This window comes from Notechis scutatus, chromosome 1 (assembly GCF_049901735.1).
Source record: "Notechis scutatus isolate UNSWTSFEM ecotype Mainland chromosome 1, rNotScu1.2, whole genome shotgun sequence".
In the NCBI taxonomy this organism is placed as follows: Eukaryota; Metazoa; Chordata; class Lepidosauria; order Squamata; family Elapidae; genus Notechis; species Notechis scutatus.
Window position 1 is genome coordinate 94,375,766 of NC_142009.1, and position 17,123 is coordinate 94,392,888.

General features: G+C 37.3%; 1 protein-coding gene across 1 annotated transcript in view; it reads right to left on the bottom strand.

Moving 5' to 3' along the window:
- Positions 1-568: 568 nt before the first annotated feature.
- ENPP1 (ectonucleotide pyrophosphatase/phosphodiesterase 1) overlaps positions 569-17,123 on the bottom strand; it is a 47,594-nt gene continuing 31,039 nt past the window's right edge. Inside the window, exons 17-25 of the mRNA XM_087971561.1 lie at positions 15,112-15,199; positions 13,838-14,013; positions 13,179-13,224; positions 12,916-13,070; positions 11,089-11,224; positions 9,479-9,559; positions 8,386-8,518; positions 6,852-7,008; positions 569-1,233 (exon numbers count right to left, since the gene is read on the bottom strand). Coding sequence (XP_087827687.1) covers positions 1,060-1,233; positions 6,852-7,008; positions 8,386-8,518; positions 9,479-9,559; positions 11,089-11,224; positions 12,916-13,070; positions 13,179-13,224; positions 13,838-14,013; positions 15,112-15,199 — 1,146 coding nt within the window. The 3' untranslated portion in view covers positions 569-1,059. The remainder of the gene's footprint in view (positions 1,234-6,851; positions 7,009-8,385; positions 8,519-9,478; positions 9,560-11,088; positions 11,225-12,915; positions 13,071-13,178; positions 13,225-13,837; positions 14,014-15,111; positions 15,200-17,123) is intronic.

Sequence of the window (17,123 nt, forward strand, 5' to 3'; positions counted from 1 at the left end):
AAGGCAAAACCAGGAGCCGCTGCTGCCATTGCAAAGCGCCGCCGCGGCTCTTCCTTTTTGCCTTTCCCTTCCCGAGGCAACGCGGGACTGGAGCCGCGCGGAGCCGCGCCAGCGGTAACAACTCCTGACAGCCCCAGCCGGATACCTCAGCGGAGCCCGGGCGGTGCGAGCCTCGTTTCCTTGGGAGCTGGGAGAAGGCTGGCTGCTCCTTTCAGCTTCACGGGATTCGTTTCCACGGTAGACAAAAGTGCCTCAAAAAAAAAAAAAAGTGCAAAAGTGGAAGGCGTGCGGAAGAGGGGGCGAGTATATAACAAACTATATTTTGAGTGGAAATGTTGGGGGGTCGTCTTATATGCCGGGTCGTCTTATACGCCGGCATATACGGTAAGTATTGCACCAACACAATACAACTATCTTTTATGTTTTCAGGAACATGCGGTCCACAATATATGAGAGCTGTAATCCTATAACCGTGTCACTGAAAGTAAATCCCATTAATCTTAAAAGAACTTCTGAAATGATATGTATAAATATGTATGATATCCCCCCCAAAAAATAAGAATATCCATTAAATTATATTCTATTTATTAAACAGAGTGAAAAAAAGCTCAGACAATGACAATTAAAAAAAAACTTCGTATATTACTTATAACTTTTGAAATATACATGCCAGTTGGGTTCATTTGTAGTTAATTTGCTCCTGCCTCTGTGTAAAACAAAAACAACAACTCAGGCAGAATAAAGTAACTTGAGAACACTTTTTATACTGTTGAAATCATTGTAGAACTGTTGGTTTTTATCCCATTTGATCTGTTGTGTTGATGTTACAGACAGGCTTTTACAACAGTATAGACATTTCTATCACATTGAAGAGAATAATAAGGCTGAAAGCTATTTGTCTCTGATATAGGCAGTCCATTAAATGTCCCTGAGATACAAAATGTGGCACAGTTTGTTTCTTGTTCCCATTTTGCTCCAGTATCTTCTGAAAATATTCCAGCATGTTTACGAAGCTGTGATCTAGTTCCTCTTTCTTTTTGGTACAGAAACGCAACAAAATTAGATTCTGGCTTTGTCAAAACTTGGCAAATATGTTTTCAGCTGTAAAATATCAGTCACGGGCTGCTTTCGTTCATGATAAAAGCTAAGTCCTGTAAGAAGTTCCACATCTCTAACTCGTGCAACATGAAATCTCATTCTCTCTTCAACCCATAAGGATTCGGGCTTGCCAACCTATTGGAAAAAAGAAACAAGGATTTTATTTTATTTTTATTTTATTTGGTTTGTCAATTGCTTACAAGATAATAGGTATAAGTAAAAACATAGTTATGAATACATGGATACATATAAGAAAAATAAAAGCAACAATAGGACAGGGACGGTAGGCACGTTGGTGCACTTATGCACGCCCCCTAATTCTAGTTCATGTTGCAGACATTCTAAGATATTTAAACATTCAATGCTTAAATTGATAAATTGTTTTGAAGATGATCTGAGCATGTTCTCCAGAGCAAAAAGGAATGTCACCGGAAAGGTGAATCTAATAGTACTTACTTTCAACAGCTCATGACCTATTGACCATAAGGGGGCAGTAGAGCTTAGCTAGAGAATTAAGAGCCTGCTCTGTATCATTTCTTTCTCTATCTTCTGTCTTTTTTTAAAAAAAAAAAATAGATAAATGATTCAGGACATGTCCACTTGCCTATATTCCCAGGAACTTATGCAAAGAGAACATGACTTTTGACTCTCTTGTTTCTATAACATAATTAGCTGGATACTAGAATTTGCCTATTCCTATAATGTATTTCCTAATTAATTAAACTCACATTATTGATCATTATTCATGTCATATTCCAACTCTCATATATGCTCAAATGCACACAAAGGAGCATCAGCCTCCAACAAAGGATTTACCTTCTCCCTGTAGTAATATGACTACTTTTTATAACTATACAGTCCTAATACAGCATGCAATTTAGCCTTCTTTCCCTTAACAGCGTGAACTGAACAGTCACAGAATTATAATGTTGAAAGAGGCCAATTTAATTCATTGATCCAATCCCTGCTCAATGTGGGAGCCCAAATTAAAGCAGCAGGACAGATGGCTATCCTGCTATTGTTTGAAAACAGTCAGTGGAAGGGAGCTTGCCATTTTTCCTGGCAATTGCTTCCGCTGTTAAACACTTAATGTTATTTGGAAACAGTTCCTGATGATCAGCTAGAAATTATTTCCTTAAAGCCATTATTCTGTGTATTGCACTCTATGACATGACCTTAGATGCTTTAAACCTGTTACTATATGCTATGTTATCTAGTACCATCAGGTACCACCATCTAGTCTTTCTTCCCAGGAATAAACATACCCGGTTCTTTTAGTCTCATCTCTTGCATTGTTGATTCTTATTCCATTTATAAAAAAATCATAATTCCAATATCTTTTTTCAAATAGAATTCTTTATTGGCCAAGTGTGACTGGACACACAAGGAATTTGTCTTGGTGCAAATGCTCTCAGTGTACATAAAAGATACGTTCGTCAAGAGTCAAGAATCATAAGGTACTTTGTAAATAGTTGGACAGTGTTGAGGTAATTATTTGTTTAGCAGAGTGATGGACGGGGGAAAAAACTGTCCTTGTGTCTAGTTGTTCTGATGTGCAGTGCTCTATAGATTGTTTTGAAGGTAGGAGTTGAAACAATTTATGTCCTGGATGTGTGGGGTCTGTAAATATTTTCACAGCCCTCTTTTTGACTCGTGCAGTATACAGGTCCTCGATGGAAGGCAGGTGTGTATTAATTGTTTTTTCTGCAGTCCTAATTATCCTCTGAAGTCTATGTCTGTCCTGTTGGGTTGCAGAATCAAACCAGACAGTTATAGAGGTGCAGATGACAGGCACAATAATTCCTCTGTAGAGCTGGATCAGCAGCTCCTTGGGCAGTACAGGTAGTCCTCAACTTACGATCACAACTGAGCCCAAAATTTCTGTTGCTATGCAAGACAGTTTAAATTACAGCTGAAACTCGAACAATTAGAATATTGTGCAAAAGTTCATTTATTTCAGTAATGCAACTTAAAAGGTGAAACTAATATATGAGATAGACTCATTACATGAAAAGGAAGATAGTTCAAGCTGTGATTTGTCATAATTGAGATGATTATGGCTTATAGCTCATGAAAACCCCAAATCCACAATCTCAGAAAATTAGATTACGTGCAATCAATAAAACAAGGTTTGTACATAAAACAACATCGGACCTCTGAAAAGTATAAGCATGCATATGTATTCAGTACTTGGTTTGGGCCCCTTTTGCAGCAATTACTGCCTCAATGTGGCATGGCATGGAAGCTATCAGCCTATGGCACAGCTGAGGTGTTATGGAAGACCAGGATACTTCAATAGCGGCCTCCAGCTCTTCTGCATTGTTCGGTCTCATGTCTCTCATCTTTCTCTTAGCAATGTCCCATAGATTCTCTATGGGGTTCAGGTCAGGCGAGTTTGCTGGCCAATCAAGCACAATAATCCCACGGTCATTGAACCAGGTTTTGGTGCTTTTGGCAGTGTGGGCAGGTGCCAAGTCCTACCGGAAAATGAAGTCAGCACCCCCATAAAGCTCATCTGTGGAAGGAAGCATGAAGTGCTCCAAAAATCTCCTGGTAGATGGCTGTGTTGACCCTGGACTTAATGAAGCACAGTGGACCAACACCAGCAGATGACATGGCTCCCCAAATCAACACACACTGGACTTCAAGCATCTTGCAGTGTGTGCCTCTCCATTCTTCCTCCAGACTCTGGGTCCTTGGTTTCCAAATGAGATGCAAAAGTTGCCCTCATCAGAAAAGAGGATAGGTCTGGTTTTTTTTTAGCCCAGGTAAGATGCTTCTGGTGTTTGTTGTTCAGGAGCAGCTTGACAAGAAGAATACGACATTTGAAGCCCATGTCCAGGATCCATCTCTGTGTGGTGGCTCTTGATACACTGACTCCAGCCTCAGTCCACTCCTTGTGAAAGTCCCCAACACTTTTGAATGGCCTTTTCCTGACAATCCTCTCCAGGCTGCGGTCATCCCTGCTGCTTGTGCACCTTTTTCTTCCACACTTTTCCCTTCCACATAACTTTCTATTAATGTGCTTTGATACAGCACTTTGGGAACATCCAACTTCTTTTGCAATTACCTTTTGAGGCTTTCCCTCCTTATGGAGGGTGTCAATGATGGTTTTCTGCACAACTATCAGATCAGCAGTCTTTCCCATGCTTGTGATTCCTACTGAACCTGACTGAGAGACCATTTAAAGGCTCAGGAACCCTTTGCAGGTGTTATGGCTTAATTAACTGATTAGAGTGGGACACTTTGAGCCTAGAATATTGAACCTTTTCACAATATTCTAATTTTCTGAGATTGTGGATTTGGGGTTTTCATGAGCTGTAAGCCATAATCATCTCAATTATGACAAATCACGGCTTGAACTACCTTGCTTTGCATGTAATGAGTCTATCTTATATATTAGTTTCACCTTTTAAGTTGCATTACTGAAATAAATGAACTTTTGCACGATATTCTAATTTTTCGAGTTTCACCTATAAGTGAGTTTTGCCCCATTTTATGACATTTCTTGCCACCGGTTGTTAACTGAATATCTGCAGTTACTAAGTTAGTAACGTGGTTGTTAAGTGAATATGGATTCCCCATTGACTTTGCTTGTCCGAAGGTTGCAAAAGGTCATCATAGGCCACAACACTAGAGTTGGTATTCAGCAGGTTCTGACCAGTTCTGGAAAACCGGTAGTGGAAATTTTGAGTAGTTCAGAGAACCAGCAAATACCACCTCTGACTGGAGATTTTACAGTAACCTTCCCCTGCCAGGCCCACCAAGCCACACCCACAGAACCGGTAGTAAAAAAAAATTGAATCCCACCACTGCACAGGACCCTGCCTGCATCCATCATGAACGCAAGTAGTCCTCGAGGTACGTCCCCAGTTGAGCCCAAAATTGGTGTTGCTATTTGTGAAATCTTCGTGAAGTGAGTTTGCCCCATTTTACAACTTTCCTTGCCACAGTAGTTAAGTGAATCATTGCATTTGTTCAGTTAGTAACATGGTTGTTAAGCAAATCTGGATTCCCCATTGACTTGGCTTGTCTGAAGATCTCCAAAAGTGAATCCCATGACTCCGGGACGCTGCAACCATCATGATCACGTGACCATGGGGATGCTGCAATGGTTGTAAGTGTGAAAAATGATCATAAGTCACTTTTTCAGTGCCACTGTAACTTTGAACCGTCACTAAATGAACTGTTGTAAGCCGAGGTCTACCTGTTTTCAACTCATAAAATATTTCTATGGTCTTTTTAGAGTTGCCAACAGAAAGGGAGAGGGAGCAGTGCAGCAGCTTGCAAAACTGATTGGACTGCCATTTGTCAGAAATGGTGTTGGGTCTCCCTCTTGGGTGGGGGGGTTGGACTAGATGACCTATAAGGTCCCTTCCAACTCTGATTATCTGTTATAGGTTACCTGTCATTAAACTGAAACTACATTCCACAAATGTTTTCAAAGATAGTAACTAGGTAACTAAGTTTCTGCCGCGTAAAATTCTAATTGGAGAGCATGATTGATGACTCTTGGCTATGGATGAGTCCCACTGGAGAATATGAATTAAGATACATCCAGTGGGTGGAAGGAAAACCAGGGTCAAGGGTGACAATGAATTATGTGTCCCAGAGTCGGCTACACCTAGGCAGTGCCGGCATGTTAACTCCCAATAAATCCTTTTTAAGTTTTGGAAGTTTGGCTTGAGACTCATGGGGGTAACTGCCGGAATCCTGACACCTGTATGAACTGGTTGCCAAGCAACTGAATTTTGATCGCGTGGACATGGGAATGCTACAACAGCGTAAGTGGGGGAAACGGTCATAAATCATTTCTTTCGGTGGCATTGTAATGGTCACTGAATGAACTGTGGTAAAGCGAGGACCTCCTATGTACACCTATTTAATTACTGAATAATAAAATCAATTAAGTGAGTCACTTTGGTGTAGTGATTTAGGCACCAGTCTTTTAACTGGGAGATGTGAGTTCTAGTCCCACCTTGGAGAGAAAACCAGCTGGGGGCCTTGGGGTCTTTCAGTCCTAGGAAGCAGGCAAACTACTTCCTAACAACCTGCCAACAGAACTTGTCCTTGTAGTTTCCAGAAATCAAGATGGACTCGAAGAGAACCCCCCCACACCCCAAAAAAAATCTGCATTGTAGACCAGGATTTGAATTATTTTTCTCCTGTGTTTCTTTTCCCTTTAATTTTATTATTTATTATAATTCTATTAATACTCACTTTTCTACCCAAGATATCTCCAAGATCCAAGATTTTGAATATTTTTTATTTGTCCTAGAGTATTAATTATCTACCCCGGTTATCAATTTCACATTTGATATGCATTTACTTTACCCTTATTTCCATGATTACTACTAGCAACCTGAATATTAAACTTCAGAAAGATCATGACCAACATCTCTACATGAGATCCATTCGGGGGAAAAAACAATGATTATCTAAGGGCAAAAAGTAATTTTGGTGGTAATTTCACAATTATTTATGTACTGAATAAGACCCCTGTGACATACTCACATCAGCCATAATTAGGACTGTGTTAATGTTGCGTTAAAGTTTATGCCAGGGTTAGAAATGAGGCCTTTTACTTTAAAAGCTAAACATCTTTCCTATTTCAAAACTTTTCCCATATATTTCTCACATTTTCAAGTCTCTGCCCACACTCATTACGAAAACTAGAAACTTGCACTTCAAAAAAAACAACCCAGCCCTTTTTGTGCATTTTTATCTTTCATATATTAAAATGTTATACTCACTGTGCAACTTTCACTGTTGTCTTCTCTATGAGGTATAATGTAAGATATCACATCAAGGGATCCTTCACATTGCAAAGGTGTCTGGGAAGCATTTTTACAACTTGTCAAGGTAATGAAGTAATGAGTAGGAATCAGGACCGCTAAATTAGTGGAGTGCCTGAAATTTAATTTTAAAAAAGAAAAGAAAAAAAAGCAACATTTTCTTGTTTAGCTGTACTGAGCATACTCCACACACCAAAGAAATATACACCTTTTTGGTTAAACCAAAACTGTAGCTTTAAGTGATCTACTATTCCAGTAGATATAAGCCAGGGGCATCAAACTTGCAGTGTCACGTTTTCGTCACGTGACTTATCATGATTTTTTTTTTCCTTTGCTAAAACGGATGGGCATGGCTACCACGTGATGCATCTAGCCCACAAGTTTGATACCCCTAATATAACCCATCAGGATATATAAAGCATAAGCTAATTTACACTTGAAGTAATGCAGCCTCTTAGAGGGAGCAGATTTCCCTTGCTAAACCAATTCCACAAGCTATGAGTGGAATTATTTCCAGGTACATTTAAAAAACTGATTATAAACCTTTAAAACTATATGTAATGAGGCCAGGCTATTGGTATGAGAATTTTTTTCCCCTTTCAATCAGTCTGGGTTTCACAATCTCCAAGTGGATTTATTTTCTCAAATCACACTATTGAAATTAGATTTGATAGAAACATAAATCATGAGCTTCTCTATTTCCTGTTCCAACTTGCAAATATCATTTTAACGATGTGCAAATTATGTTTTCAAAATGTACTTGAAATGTATTTCTCTTTTTTAAATCTTATAATTACTACTAAAATGGTGATGGACATTCTTTACTGAAAAGTGGAGTATACTTTTAATACAGCAATGAATAAGATACCTCCACATGATTTAAGGCATTCATCCAAATGATAGAAGCAGCATTGCACTGTTGTAACACAAGCTCTACTGGATTCATGGTTATGCGTGGATATCATGATGTGCATGCAAAAGGGATGACAAGACACTGCTTTCATTATTTGTTTTTCCTTCGATATCCTTCTCCTCTTTCCCCACAGATGCCTCTGATAAGGGCTGCCCACAACACTGTTAGAATGTTAATGTATATTCCTTGATACCACCTTGAATCAATACTCTTAGATTATTGTGAACAGTGAAATGGTTTCACCCACCAGCTTTTAAATACCATATCAAAATATCTTTCATACTCTTTGCAATAAAATATGTATTAAAATACTTATTTGAACGTAATTTTCTTTTTAAAAAAGAAAAGCCATAGTTTACACATGTTAAAATCCAATACAGTGGATTTTAACATATGGAAGAAGCCATAAAAGGATTGATAGACTCAGTATAAATTGTTAATTGTCTTATGTCATCAGGACATACATTCTGTTAAGTCAGAAAAATACATTTCAAAGGAGATTTGTTCCCATAAATTAAAGCGGTTATTTCAATACATAGTCTCTCAAACACAAAAAAGCTAAAACAGATATCTGCCTACCTTTTTATTTCCTCTGGTGTATCATATATGCCGTCATAGTCATAATCAAATATAGGACCTGTGATCACATTTACACCATTCCTGGCTGCAGCATATGATGGCAGTAGGACAGTATTAAAATATTTCCAAATCACTGAAAGAACAAGGGAGAATATCACTAAGAAAACATCATGATCTGAAGAGAACCAAGCCCCTCAGTGACACTGCTGGCTGCCTTTATTTTACTAATTTATCAAAACAGTGTGAATTTCATAACTATTTTCAAGTATGTTGAAACTACACAGTCCTCCCCAATATTTTGAACTTGGCATACTGGAGGTTTGGAGCTTGGGATATGAGCTTCCAAGACCAAGAGATATTTATGAATAAATTTAAGTTTGATGCGCATTGTCGGGACTTCCAATATAAATCAAACAATGACATTTGCTTTGACCATCTTTTTTTATAATTCTTGAATGGACTGACACTCTTTGCAGAGGTGATCTACAATCCAGAAATTCTCCTAATCTTTAGAAATAGATAATCAGTAGAAAGTATTTCTTTCACTATAAACACTTTCCATCATGGTTTTACATAAAGACTATCTTGGCTATTTTGAGTATCATCCTTGGAGCCTAGATAATCAAAGAAGCATAGTGTTCAATCTATGGCCACAGGATTATTCATATCTGGATTAGAGAAGTGAAAACAATTCTTGACAGATCTATTTACAAGTCCTTTTGAGCTCAATGAGCTTACTCCCAAGTAAATAGAGAGATTATTTTAGCCTTCCAATTTTAGAAGTGTCTTGCTTGCATGTCCAAAGAAGCTATATAAAGGAACAGAAGATTCATTTCTGTTTTGAGACATTAAACCATGGTATGATCATTTGAAGTAGACTGCAGACATACAGAACCAAGAAAGTAGGCATTCAGGAAATTGTTATGAATCTGAAGAATTATAGTACAATGTAGAACACCACCATCATTCACTGGACATTACTACATGTATATTATTGCAGACACAATCACAAGAGTATAACTTTAGATAATTATATTTTAGCTTGTATTTTTCCCATAAAAATAAGCAAAAGCCCATAATAATTAGCCTTTACCTTGAAAAGCAGAATACATTGGTGCTATGTTGCTTGAGAGAAGTCCTTCATAATAATTTTTTTTATCTTCTTTAATCAAATCTAGAAACATAAAAAGATATAAGCAAGTATTTAACTGGTATATATCAATATATCAAATGACTTATAAACCTTTCTAGCTTTTGAAATAAATACATGGTACCAAACATTTAAGTCCAAATATGTTCAAGACTCAGACAGATGTGTTTGCTTATTGGTTTATTTATGTGCTATATTTATTTTAATGTATAGGCCACCCAATACCTAAACAACAATGGGTGCCTTAAGATATTGTATATTGTTACTAAATATTCTTAAGTCAGCACACCAGTACAAAGGTATTTCCAAGGGTGAGCTACATCTCCCAGAATGACCAACTAACATGGCTACTGGCCTGCTGACTGGACAATATAAATCTTGTAGTAGTCCCAACATATTTAAGGGATACCAAATTTTGGGAAGCACTGTGTTCACCAAAGAGACCATTCCAAAATTTCCCAGGAATGTTGACAAGCACACTGAACTCAGACAGGAACAAAAGGCAATTCCTATTTAAAAATCAACATCAGCTTCAGACAAGAGGATGCCACCTAATTTGGGGATTGTGTTTATGATAAGGAAACATCCAATTCATAATTTACTTGTAAAATACAAAAAAAAACAAATCAAAATTTAAATATTAAAATAAATGTATATATTAAGATGGCTGGATTTCCAGAAGCAAATATGGAACACTTCCAATTATTTTTTGCATACTAAGCCTTTCTGAATTAGTGGTTTCCAACTTCATCTAGCCACTGTTACACAATATACCCGTGATGGCGGATCTATGGCATGCGTGCCGGAAATAGCACACAGAGCCACTTCTGGTGGCATGTGAGAGGTCGCCTGAAGAGACCCACTGCGCATGTGCGCACCCCCCGCCAGCCAGCTGATTGTCAGGTATCTGCCGTGCATGCGCGGGGAGAGACGCATGTGTGGGAGATGCGTGCGCATGTGCAGAGGCATGCGGTGTGGGGGGGTCGTGTGTGCATGCACAGGGGGCAGGAGAGTCGCACACTCATTGCATCATGGGTGCAGGTACATGAGCGCACTTTTGGCACACAATGTGGAAAAGGTTAGCCTTCACTACAATATACAGTACTGTATCAAAGCTCATTCTGTGAGAAATTAAGCATTTTAATATTGATGTACCACTCACAGCTGTATATTTATTTATTTAAAATGCTGGTTCTTTTGTAGTTTGAATTTAAAAGATAAAGGTTGTTTTGTACCTTCTATCTGCCAATCATAATTCTACAACACTTTTTTTCATATTTAGTAATATTTTGTATAAATATCAATTAAAGATTTTCTAAGTTGGCTATGGCTTACATCCAAAATTTAATCCTTACATATAAAAGAGCATTTTAAGAAACAGAAACAAGAAGTTTTATTTTGGCTATTAATTAATCTCTGCCATGGCTCATCTCAAATAAACTAACTAGGATTGTACCTGGTTATTACTTTAATGGGAACCCAGCAAAACTATAAGCTAAATTAACTAGCTAAACAATATTCAGAAGAAGAAATAAGAGAGGAAATGGAATTACTTGGAGGAAAAAGAAATCCATAGTTAAGCTGAGGGTGCTTTTCGTAAAATGAGCAAATCTGACTGCTATTTAAAGAAATACGATGATCCGTGTAGAAGCAGCTTCTGGTGGCACTTCCAGAGGTGTTCCAGCTGTCCTAATTAACAAAATAAAACAAGAGTACTAGTGGTTATGTATATGTATTGTATATAAAGAAGACAAAATATCTCCCTGTTCTTTTTCATAACATACAATAAACCAGCTATATTATGAAAGAGTGTTTTGTTTCAGCTCTGTTAAGTCTATACAGAATGTACCTCAGTCTAAGTTTTGATGCTTAAAAAGAGGATTGCTAAAGACCACTCTATTCACAGGATTTATCATTTTATAAATCCTTTATATTTTCTAAAATCAAGAATAGACTGATGTAGCCCTATGTTCAAATTGCTGTGCGCATAGGCCTTTACTTAGCAAAAGACTGGGTAGCAATATGTATGATTTTAGGATGCAACGGGACATGCCAACTGCATGGTCTTTAACAAATTCTATTTCTAATATACTCAGAGATTCACTGTGTGTGCGTACATTGGTATAGGCTGTGTAGTTATCTGAATGCAAAGGAGAAAATGGACTTTAGAATTCATATACGGGAGGTTCAGAGAGCATCAGTCAAGAACATCTTAACTAAGCATGTATTTTGCCAGAATTATCCAGCTTTTTCCTAACCAGGAAAAGATGCAGCTACTTTAAAGGGTTCCTGAGATGTGCTGCCTGTGCAGTCACACATACTTCCAATTACTGTACATTGGAAATATACATTACTCAAGTATCGTTATTCAAGTATCCCTGCACTGCATGCATGCATTCATTCATACACTGAGAAATTATATTTAAAAAGTAATGGATCAATCCATCTGCCTAGCAACGTAATAGCTTTCCCAAAACGTAATAAATTTCCCAAAAATCCTGTGTATATATCCTAAATATAGTACTGTATATAAAATAATACATTGCAATGTCCTACCTGCAAATGAATACTTCAGCTTCAATCATAACAACACTAGAGCACACAACAGACACAAACTCAAGGTTAACCGCACCAAACTTGATTGCAGGATATACGACTTCAGCAACAGAGTGGTCAATGTTTGGAATACTCTACCTGACTCTGTGGTTTCTTCCCCAAACCCCAAAAACTTTAACCTTAGACTGTCTACTATTGACCTCACCCCCTTCCTAAGAGGCCTCATAAGCGCACCAATCATGCCTACCATCCCTGTCCTATTGTTTCTTTTTATTTTTCTTATAAGTATCTATCACATGTATTCAAAACTATGTTTATTCTTATACGTGTATCTTGTAAGCGATTGACAAATCAAATAAATAAAAATAAAATAAATAAACTAAGTTACAAATTTCTTGTTAAGAAAACTAGCAAAGGACAGCTCAAGATAAATAATGGTCCTGACTTGGCTGGAGAATGATGCAAATTCAGAACAAAAAAATTCCACAGTACATCTGTGAAGAAGCAACTGGGTTTTAGTTTCTGGTTATATGACTCAGAATATGCTGAATGCTTATCTTGTATTTTCACTGCAGAAATACATGGAAATATGTGGTCACAGTAAAGAGAAAAAAAAGAAAAAAAAATCAGAAAAATATATTTTTTGTATTTTATTTAAACCATTGCTGAAAACATGCACTATTTAAAAATGATTTATCACCATAGTCTTTGTTCCCCACTTAAACGAAACCCACATCTGGCTTGCTACATTGTTTTTTTCCTGCTACTCATGCTTTATGTTTTTTTTTTTCTTCAAATGAAAACGGAATTACCCACATACTTACATGCTTGTTAACAGAATAGCTACTCCACAAAGGCATCTTGATGTTCTGGCTAAATCCATTTACGTAACGATGGTTATGAAGAAGGCAAAATTTCTGCTTCTTTTGAAGTACATGGGGCCTCCCAAATGGCAAGTTGTATTTTTCTATCTTCTTTACTACAGAAGGTAAAAAGGCAAACTAGGTCTGCTATTATATAGTAACTTCCCAGTCAAAGCAGTATTCTGCTTAAGTTATCCATTTCTAAAAGCAGTTATACTACTTACTTTCCGAAATAGTAAGATCTACCTGTGGTTGAATCAGTGGCAAGCCCTATATGTAAAGGAAAGCAAAAGATGAAGTCATTTTTAATGCAGCATCAGACAGAAGAAACAAATAAAAAAATTATATTAAAAAAAGATCTATGGCAAATTACAAAATGATTGATAAATTGACACAATGGTGATACTGAGTTGCTTTGGATAGTGAGATGGAAGGCATATAAATGATATGGAAGGTAGAGATATAGATATGAGATGAAAATACACACACACACACACACACACACACATGGGAGAGTGTGAGTTCTAGTCCTGCCGTAGCCATGAAAGCCAGTTGGGTATCCTTGCGTCAGTCACTCTCTCTCAGCCCAATCCACCTTACAAGTTTTTTGTTTTTGTGGGGCCATCTTGAGTTATTTGTAAAAATAAGATTATATAGATGATAGATAGATAGATGATAGATGATAGATAGATAGATAATGATTGAGATAACGATTGAGATAGATAGATGAGAGAGACAGACAGACAGACAGAATCTTAAATGAATTGTATCCAAATTTGTCCTTATATACCGCCTTGAAAATGGGAAACATTTTTAATTAAATATCATCAAAAATTCTAATTGCTATCCCTGAAGATCAATTGTTGTTTATCTAAGTCCTTACCAAAGATTTACATGAGCAGCTATGGCCGTCAGTGGGGGTCCTCTGCCCCACCGAAGGGCATGGAGAAGGGCTGCTTTCTTCTTTGGGATGCTTGGGAATATAACTGGCCCTCTTCAGAAGGTGGTTGAGGCTTCCATGAGTTCCATTGTTAGGGGCTGGCGTTAAATCAAGAAGATCTAAAATGGTTGAGAAAACCGTGTTAAGGTCTTTAATCAGGGTCCCGCTATGGTCCGTGGAACAGTCCTACCGGGCCGCTGGTTTCCTGCGCCCCACTTTTTTGAAGGGCTTGGGAGGCTCACGGGGCTTTCCAAACTCTTTGGGATGCTTTTCGGGTGAGCCTTTCTACCTGGAAACTAACCTGCCGCCCTCTTTTTTAAAAGGTGGTTGAGGCCTTTTCCAAAAATGGGTTCCATTGTTACCGGGCGCGCCTAAAAGTTGATCCAGAGCAAATGGTTGAAAAAGTGTTGGGGATCACTGCTTTACATCACAGTTTAAACAAAAATCTTACAATAAACGTGCTACGGACATAGGCGGTCACTACTTATCTGTGTGCTAAATGTAATAGCAGGTCATGCCAGCTATTCCATAAAACTATAAGTATAAATAAAGCATGCTATTTTTAAAAAAATCCTAAGTACAAATATCTGTTATTAAAACATAATATAAAAATAAACAGGAAGAGTTCAACACATAGATCAAAACTAGAGATGGGTAGTTTTACAGAATCAAAAGAGAAGTTTTTAAAGGAAAAGGAAGAAAGTTACATAGGGACCAAATTCCACTTCTAGCATTACTGGAAACTGGCACTGGCACTGAAACGATCTTTCCATTTTTCAGCATGATAAACATATCCAAAATAAGCACAGGTAGTCCTTGAATTACAACAGTTTGTTTAGTGACTGTTCGAAGTTACAACAACACTGAAAAAAGTGACATGACCATTTTTCACACATACGACCATTGCAGCATCCCCGTTGTCAGATGCTTGACAACGGGTTCACATTTATGACGGTGGCAGTGTCCCAGGGTCATGTAATCCCCTTTTGCAACCTTCTGACAAGCAAAGTCAATGGGCAAACCAGGTTCACTTAACAACCATATTACTAACTTAACAACTGCAGTGATTCACTTAGTAACTGTGGCAAGAAAGGTCGTAAAATGGGCAAAACTCACTTAATAAATTTCTCACTTAGCAACATACATTTTGCACTCAATTATGGTCGTAAGTCGAAGACTACCTCTAGGTAAAGGGGGAGCAAGCCAATTTATCATACCACACATTAAATTGTAGATTTCAATATTTTCAAAGGGATCAACTTCTGTTTGAAACTTGAATCCAGGTCCAAATCCAATAAAAAGTGCCTACAACAAAAACAACAGATTTATTTACTTCATTTATTCAATTTATATAGCCACTTAACTCAACCATGTGACTCTGGCTGAAATTGGAATATCCAGTTAGTCTTTAGCTGGAAAATTGCTGAATTCCCCAAAGCAGTTTATTAAAAATTTGCTTTCAGAAGAAAAGAATGATAAAATCTATCTTTAAAAGACAGCTGTCTCCCTTCTTAATAGATTTATGTAAATAGAAAATCCAGATAAAAGCAAAGTTTGATATAGTTTGATAAAGTTTGACAGCAGATTCCCACAATAGATTTCCATAATGGTCTACTAGGGCTACTTTTATTTCTTTGAACAATTAGAATATATACCAAATCATACATATTTCTGTGCAAATGTTAGTGGAATTGTAGGTTAAATGCTTCAATTTTCTGTCAGTATTTAGAATACATCTGCGCTGAGCCAATTACAGTGAGCTGCAAGCGGTTTCGTTCTAAGGAATGAAGTTCATCAACTCTTTTGGAAAAAATTTTTTTCTTATTTTCTCCTAAAAACATCTGGGATTTTTTTCCAACTAAGGTGAATATTCTACTGCAAAAATTTGCATGTTTTCTCTTTCAGTAATATAAAACAGCAAAGTTCATCCAGCAAAGCTATTTAGCTACTCCCCCAAAAAAAACACAAAACCACAATATATTTTTACATTTCATCACAGCTACTCAAAATATAGCATCAAATGCAAAATGAAGAGGCTTACCATCTGGCTACAAGCTGATTCATTCAGCAGCACAATGACTGTTTCTAACTTAAACATTATGGAAACTTGCAAATTTGGTATCAGCTACTGAATTACTTTCATCCCACAATATCTCACTGGCAGCTTACAAAAGGAGCAGGTCTTGCAATTTAAGAGAAATTAAATATTGCAGCCCTCTTTTCATTTTATTAAAGTAAGCTAAAGGTCTTGAGATTTCCACACCAAAATTAGTAAAATGTATTTATTTATTATGAAATTTATTTGCCATTCATCTCATGTCAAACAACTCGGGACATCTTATAGCATAAAAACATTAAAATCAACAGATATAAAATAACAAAGCAGATAAGATATAAAATAACAAAGCAGATAAAAATAATGTAAGTTTTGAGCCCTTCCTGACTCTAAGTCTGAACTTATACCTTTGATGGCTTCTAAATTGTCAAGCAATAAGTACTGGACTCAAAGAAGGCTATATATTTTTATTCATTTAGTTGTATCTTGCCTTTGTTATTTTTACACATCCAACACAACTTTTTCCTCCTATTTTCCCCACAACAACAACATTGTGAGGTGGGTTGGGCTTAGAGAACTTGACTGGCCCAAAGTCACCCAGCTTTCAGGCTAATGTCAGACTAGAACTCACAATCTCCCACTTCCTGGCCTGGTACCTTAATTACTAAACTGAACCAAACTGGCTCTCTATAATATTCCCTATTATTTATACAAGGGCCTGAAAAACCTAATTCACTTTTTATACCTCAGCAAAGGAAATCAGACTGAATATTACAAAGGATTTTCTGATGGTAAGAATGAAGGTTTTAAACACTGGCAGAATGGCCACCTGTCGGGGATAGTTTAGTCAATTTCTCCACAGAGCAAGGGGTTGGATTGGATGGACTATAAGACCCATTTCAACTCAACATCAATATTATCATTTTACCTGATGTTTTCTAAAGTATAAAGTTACTGTAATTTCATAGGCAGCTCCCAATAAAAGATCAATTGAAAGGGGGCTTGATTTTCCTTTCTTGAGGGAGGAAAATGCCTTGAAAGGTTGGAACAGAGGTCTCCAAACTTGGCAACTTTAAGACTTGTGGACTTTAACTTCCAGAATTCTCCAGCTGGAGAATTCTGGGAGTTGAAGTCCACAAGTCTTAAAGTTGCCAAGTTTGGGAACCCTTGAGT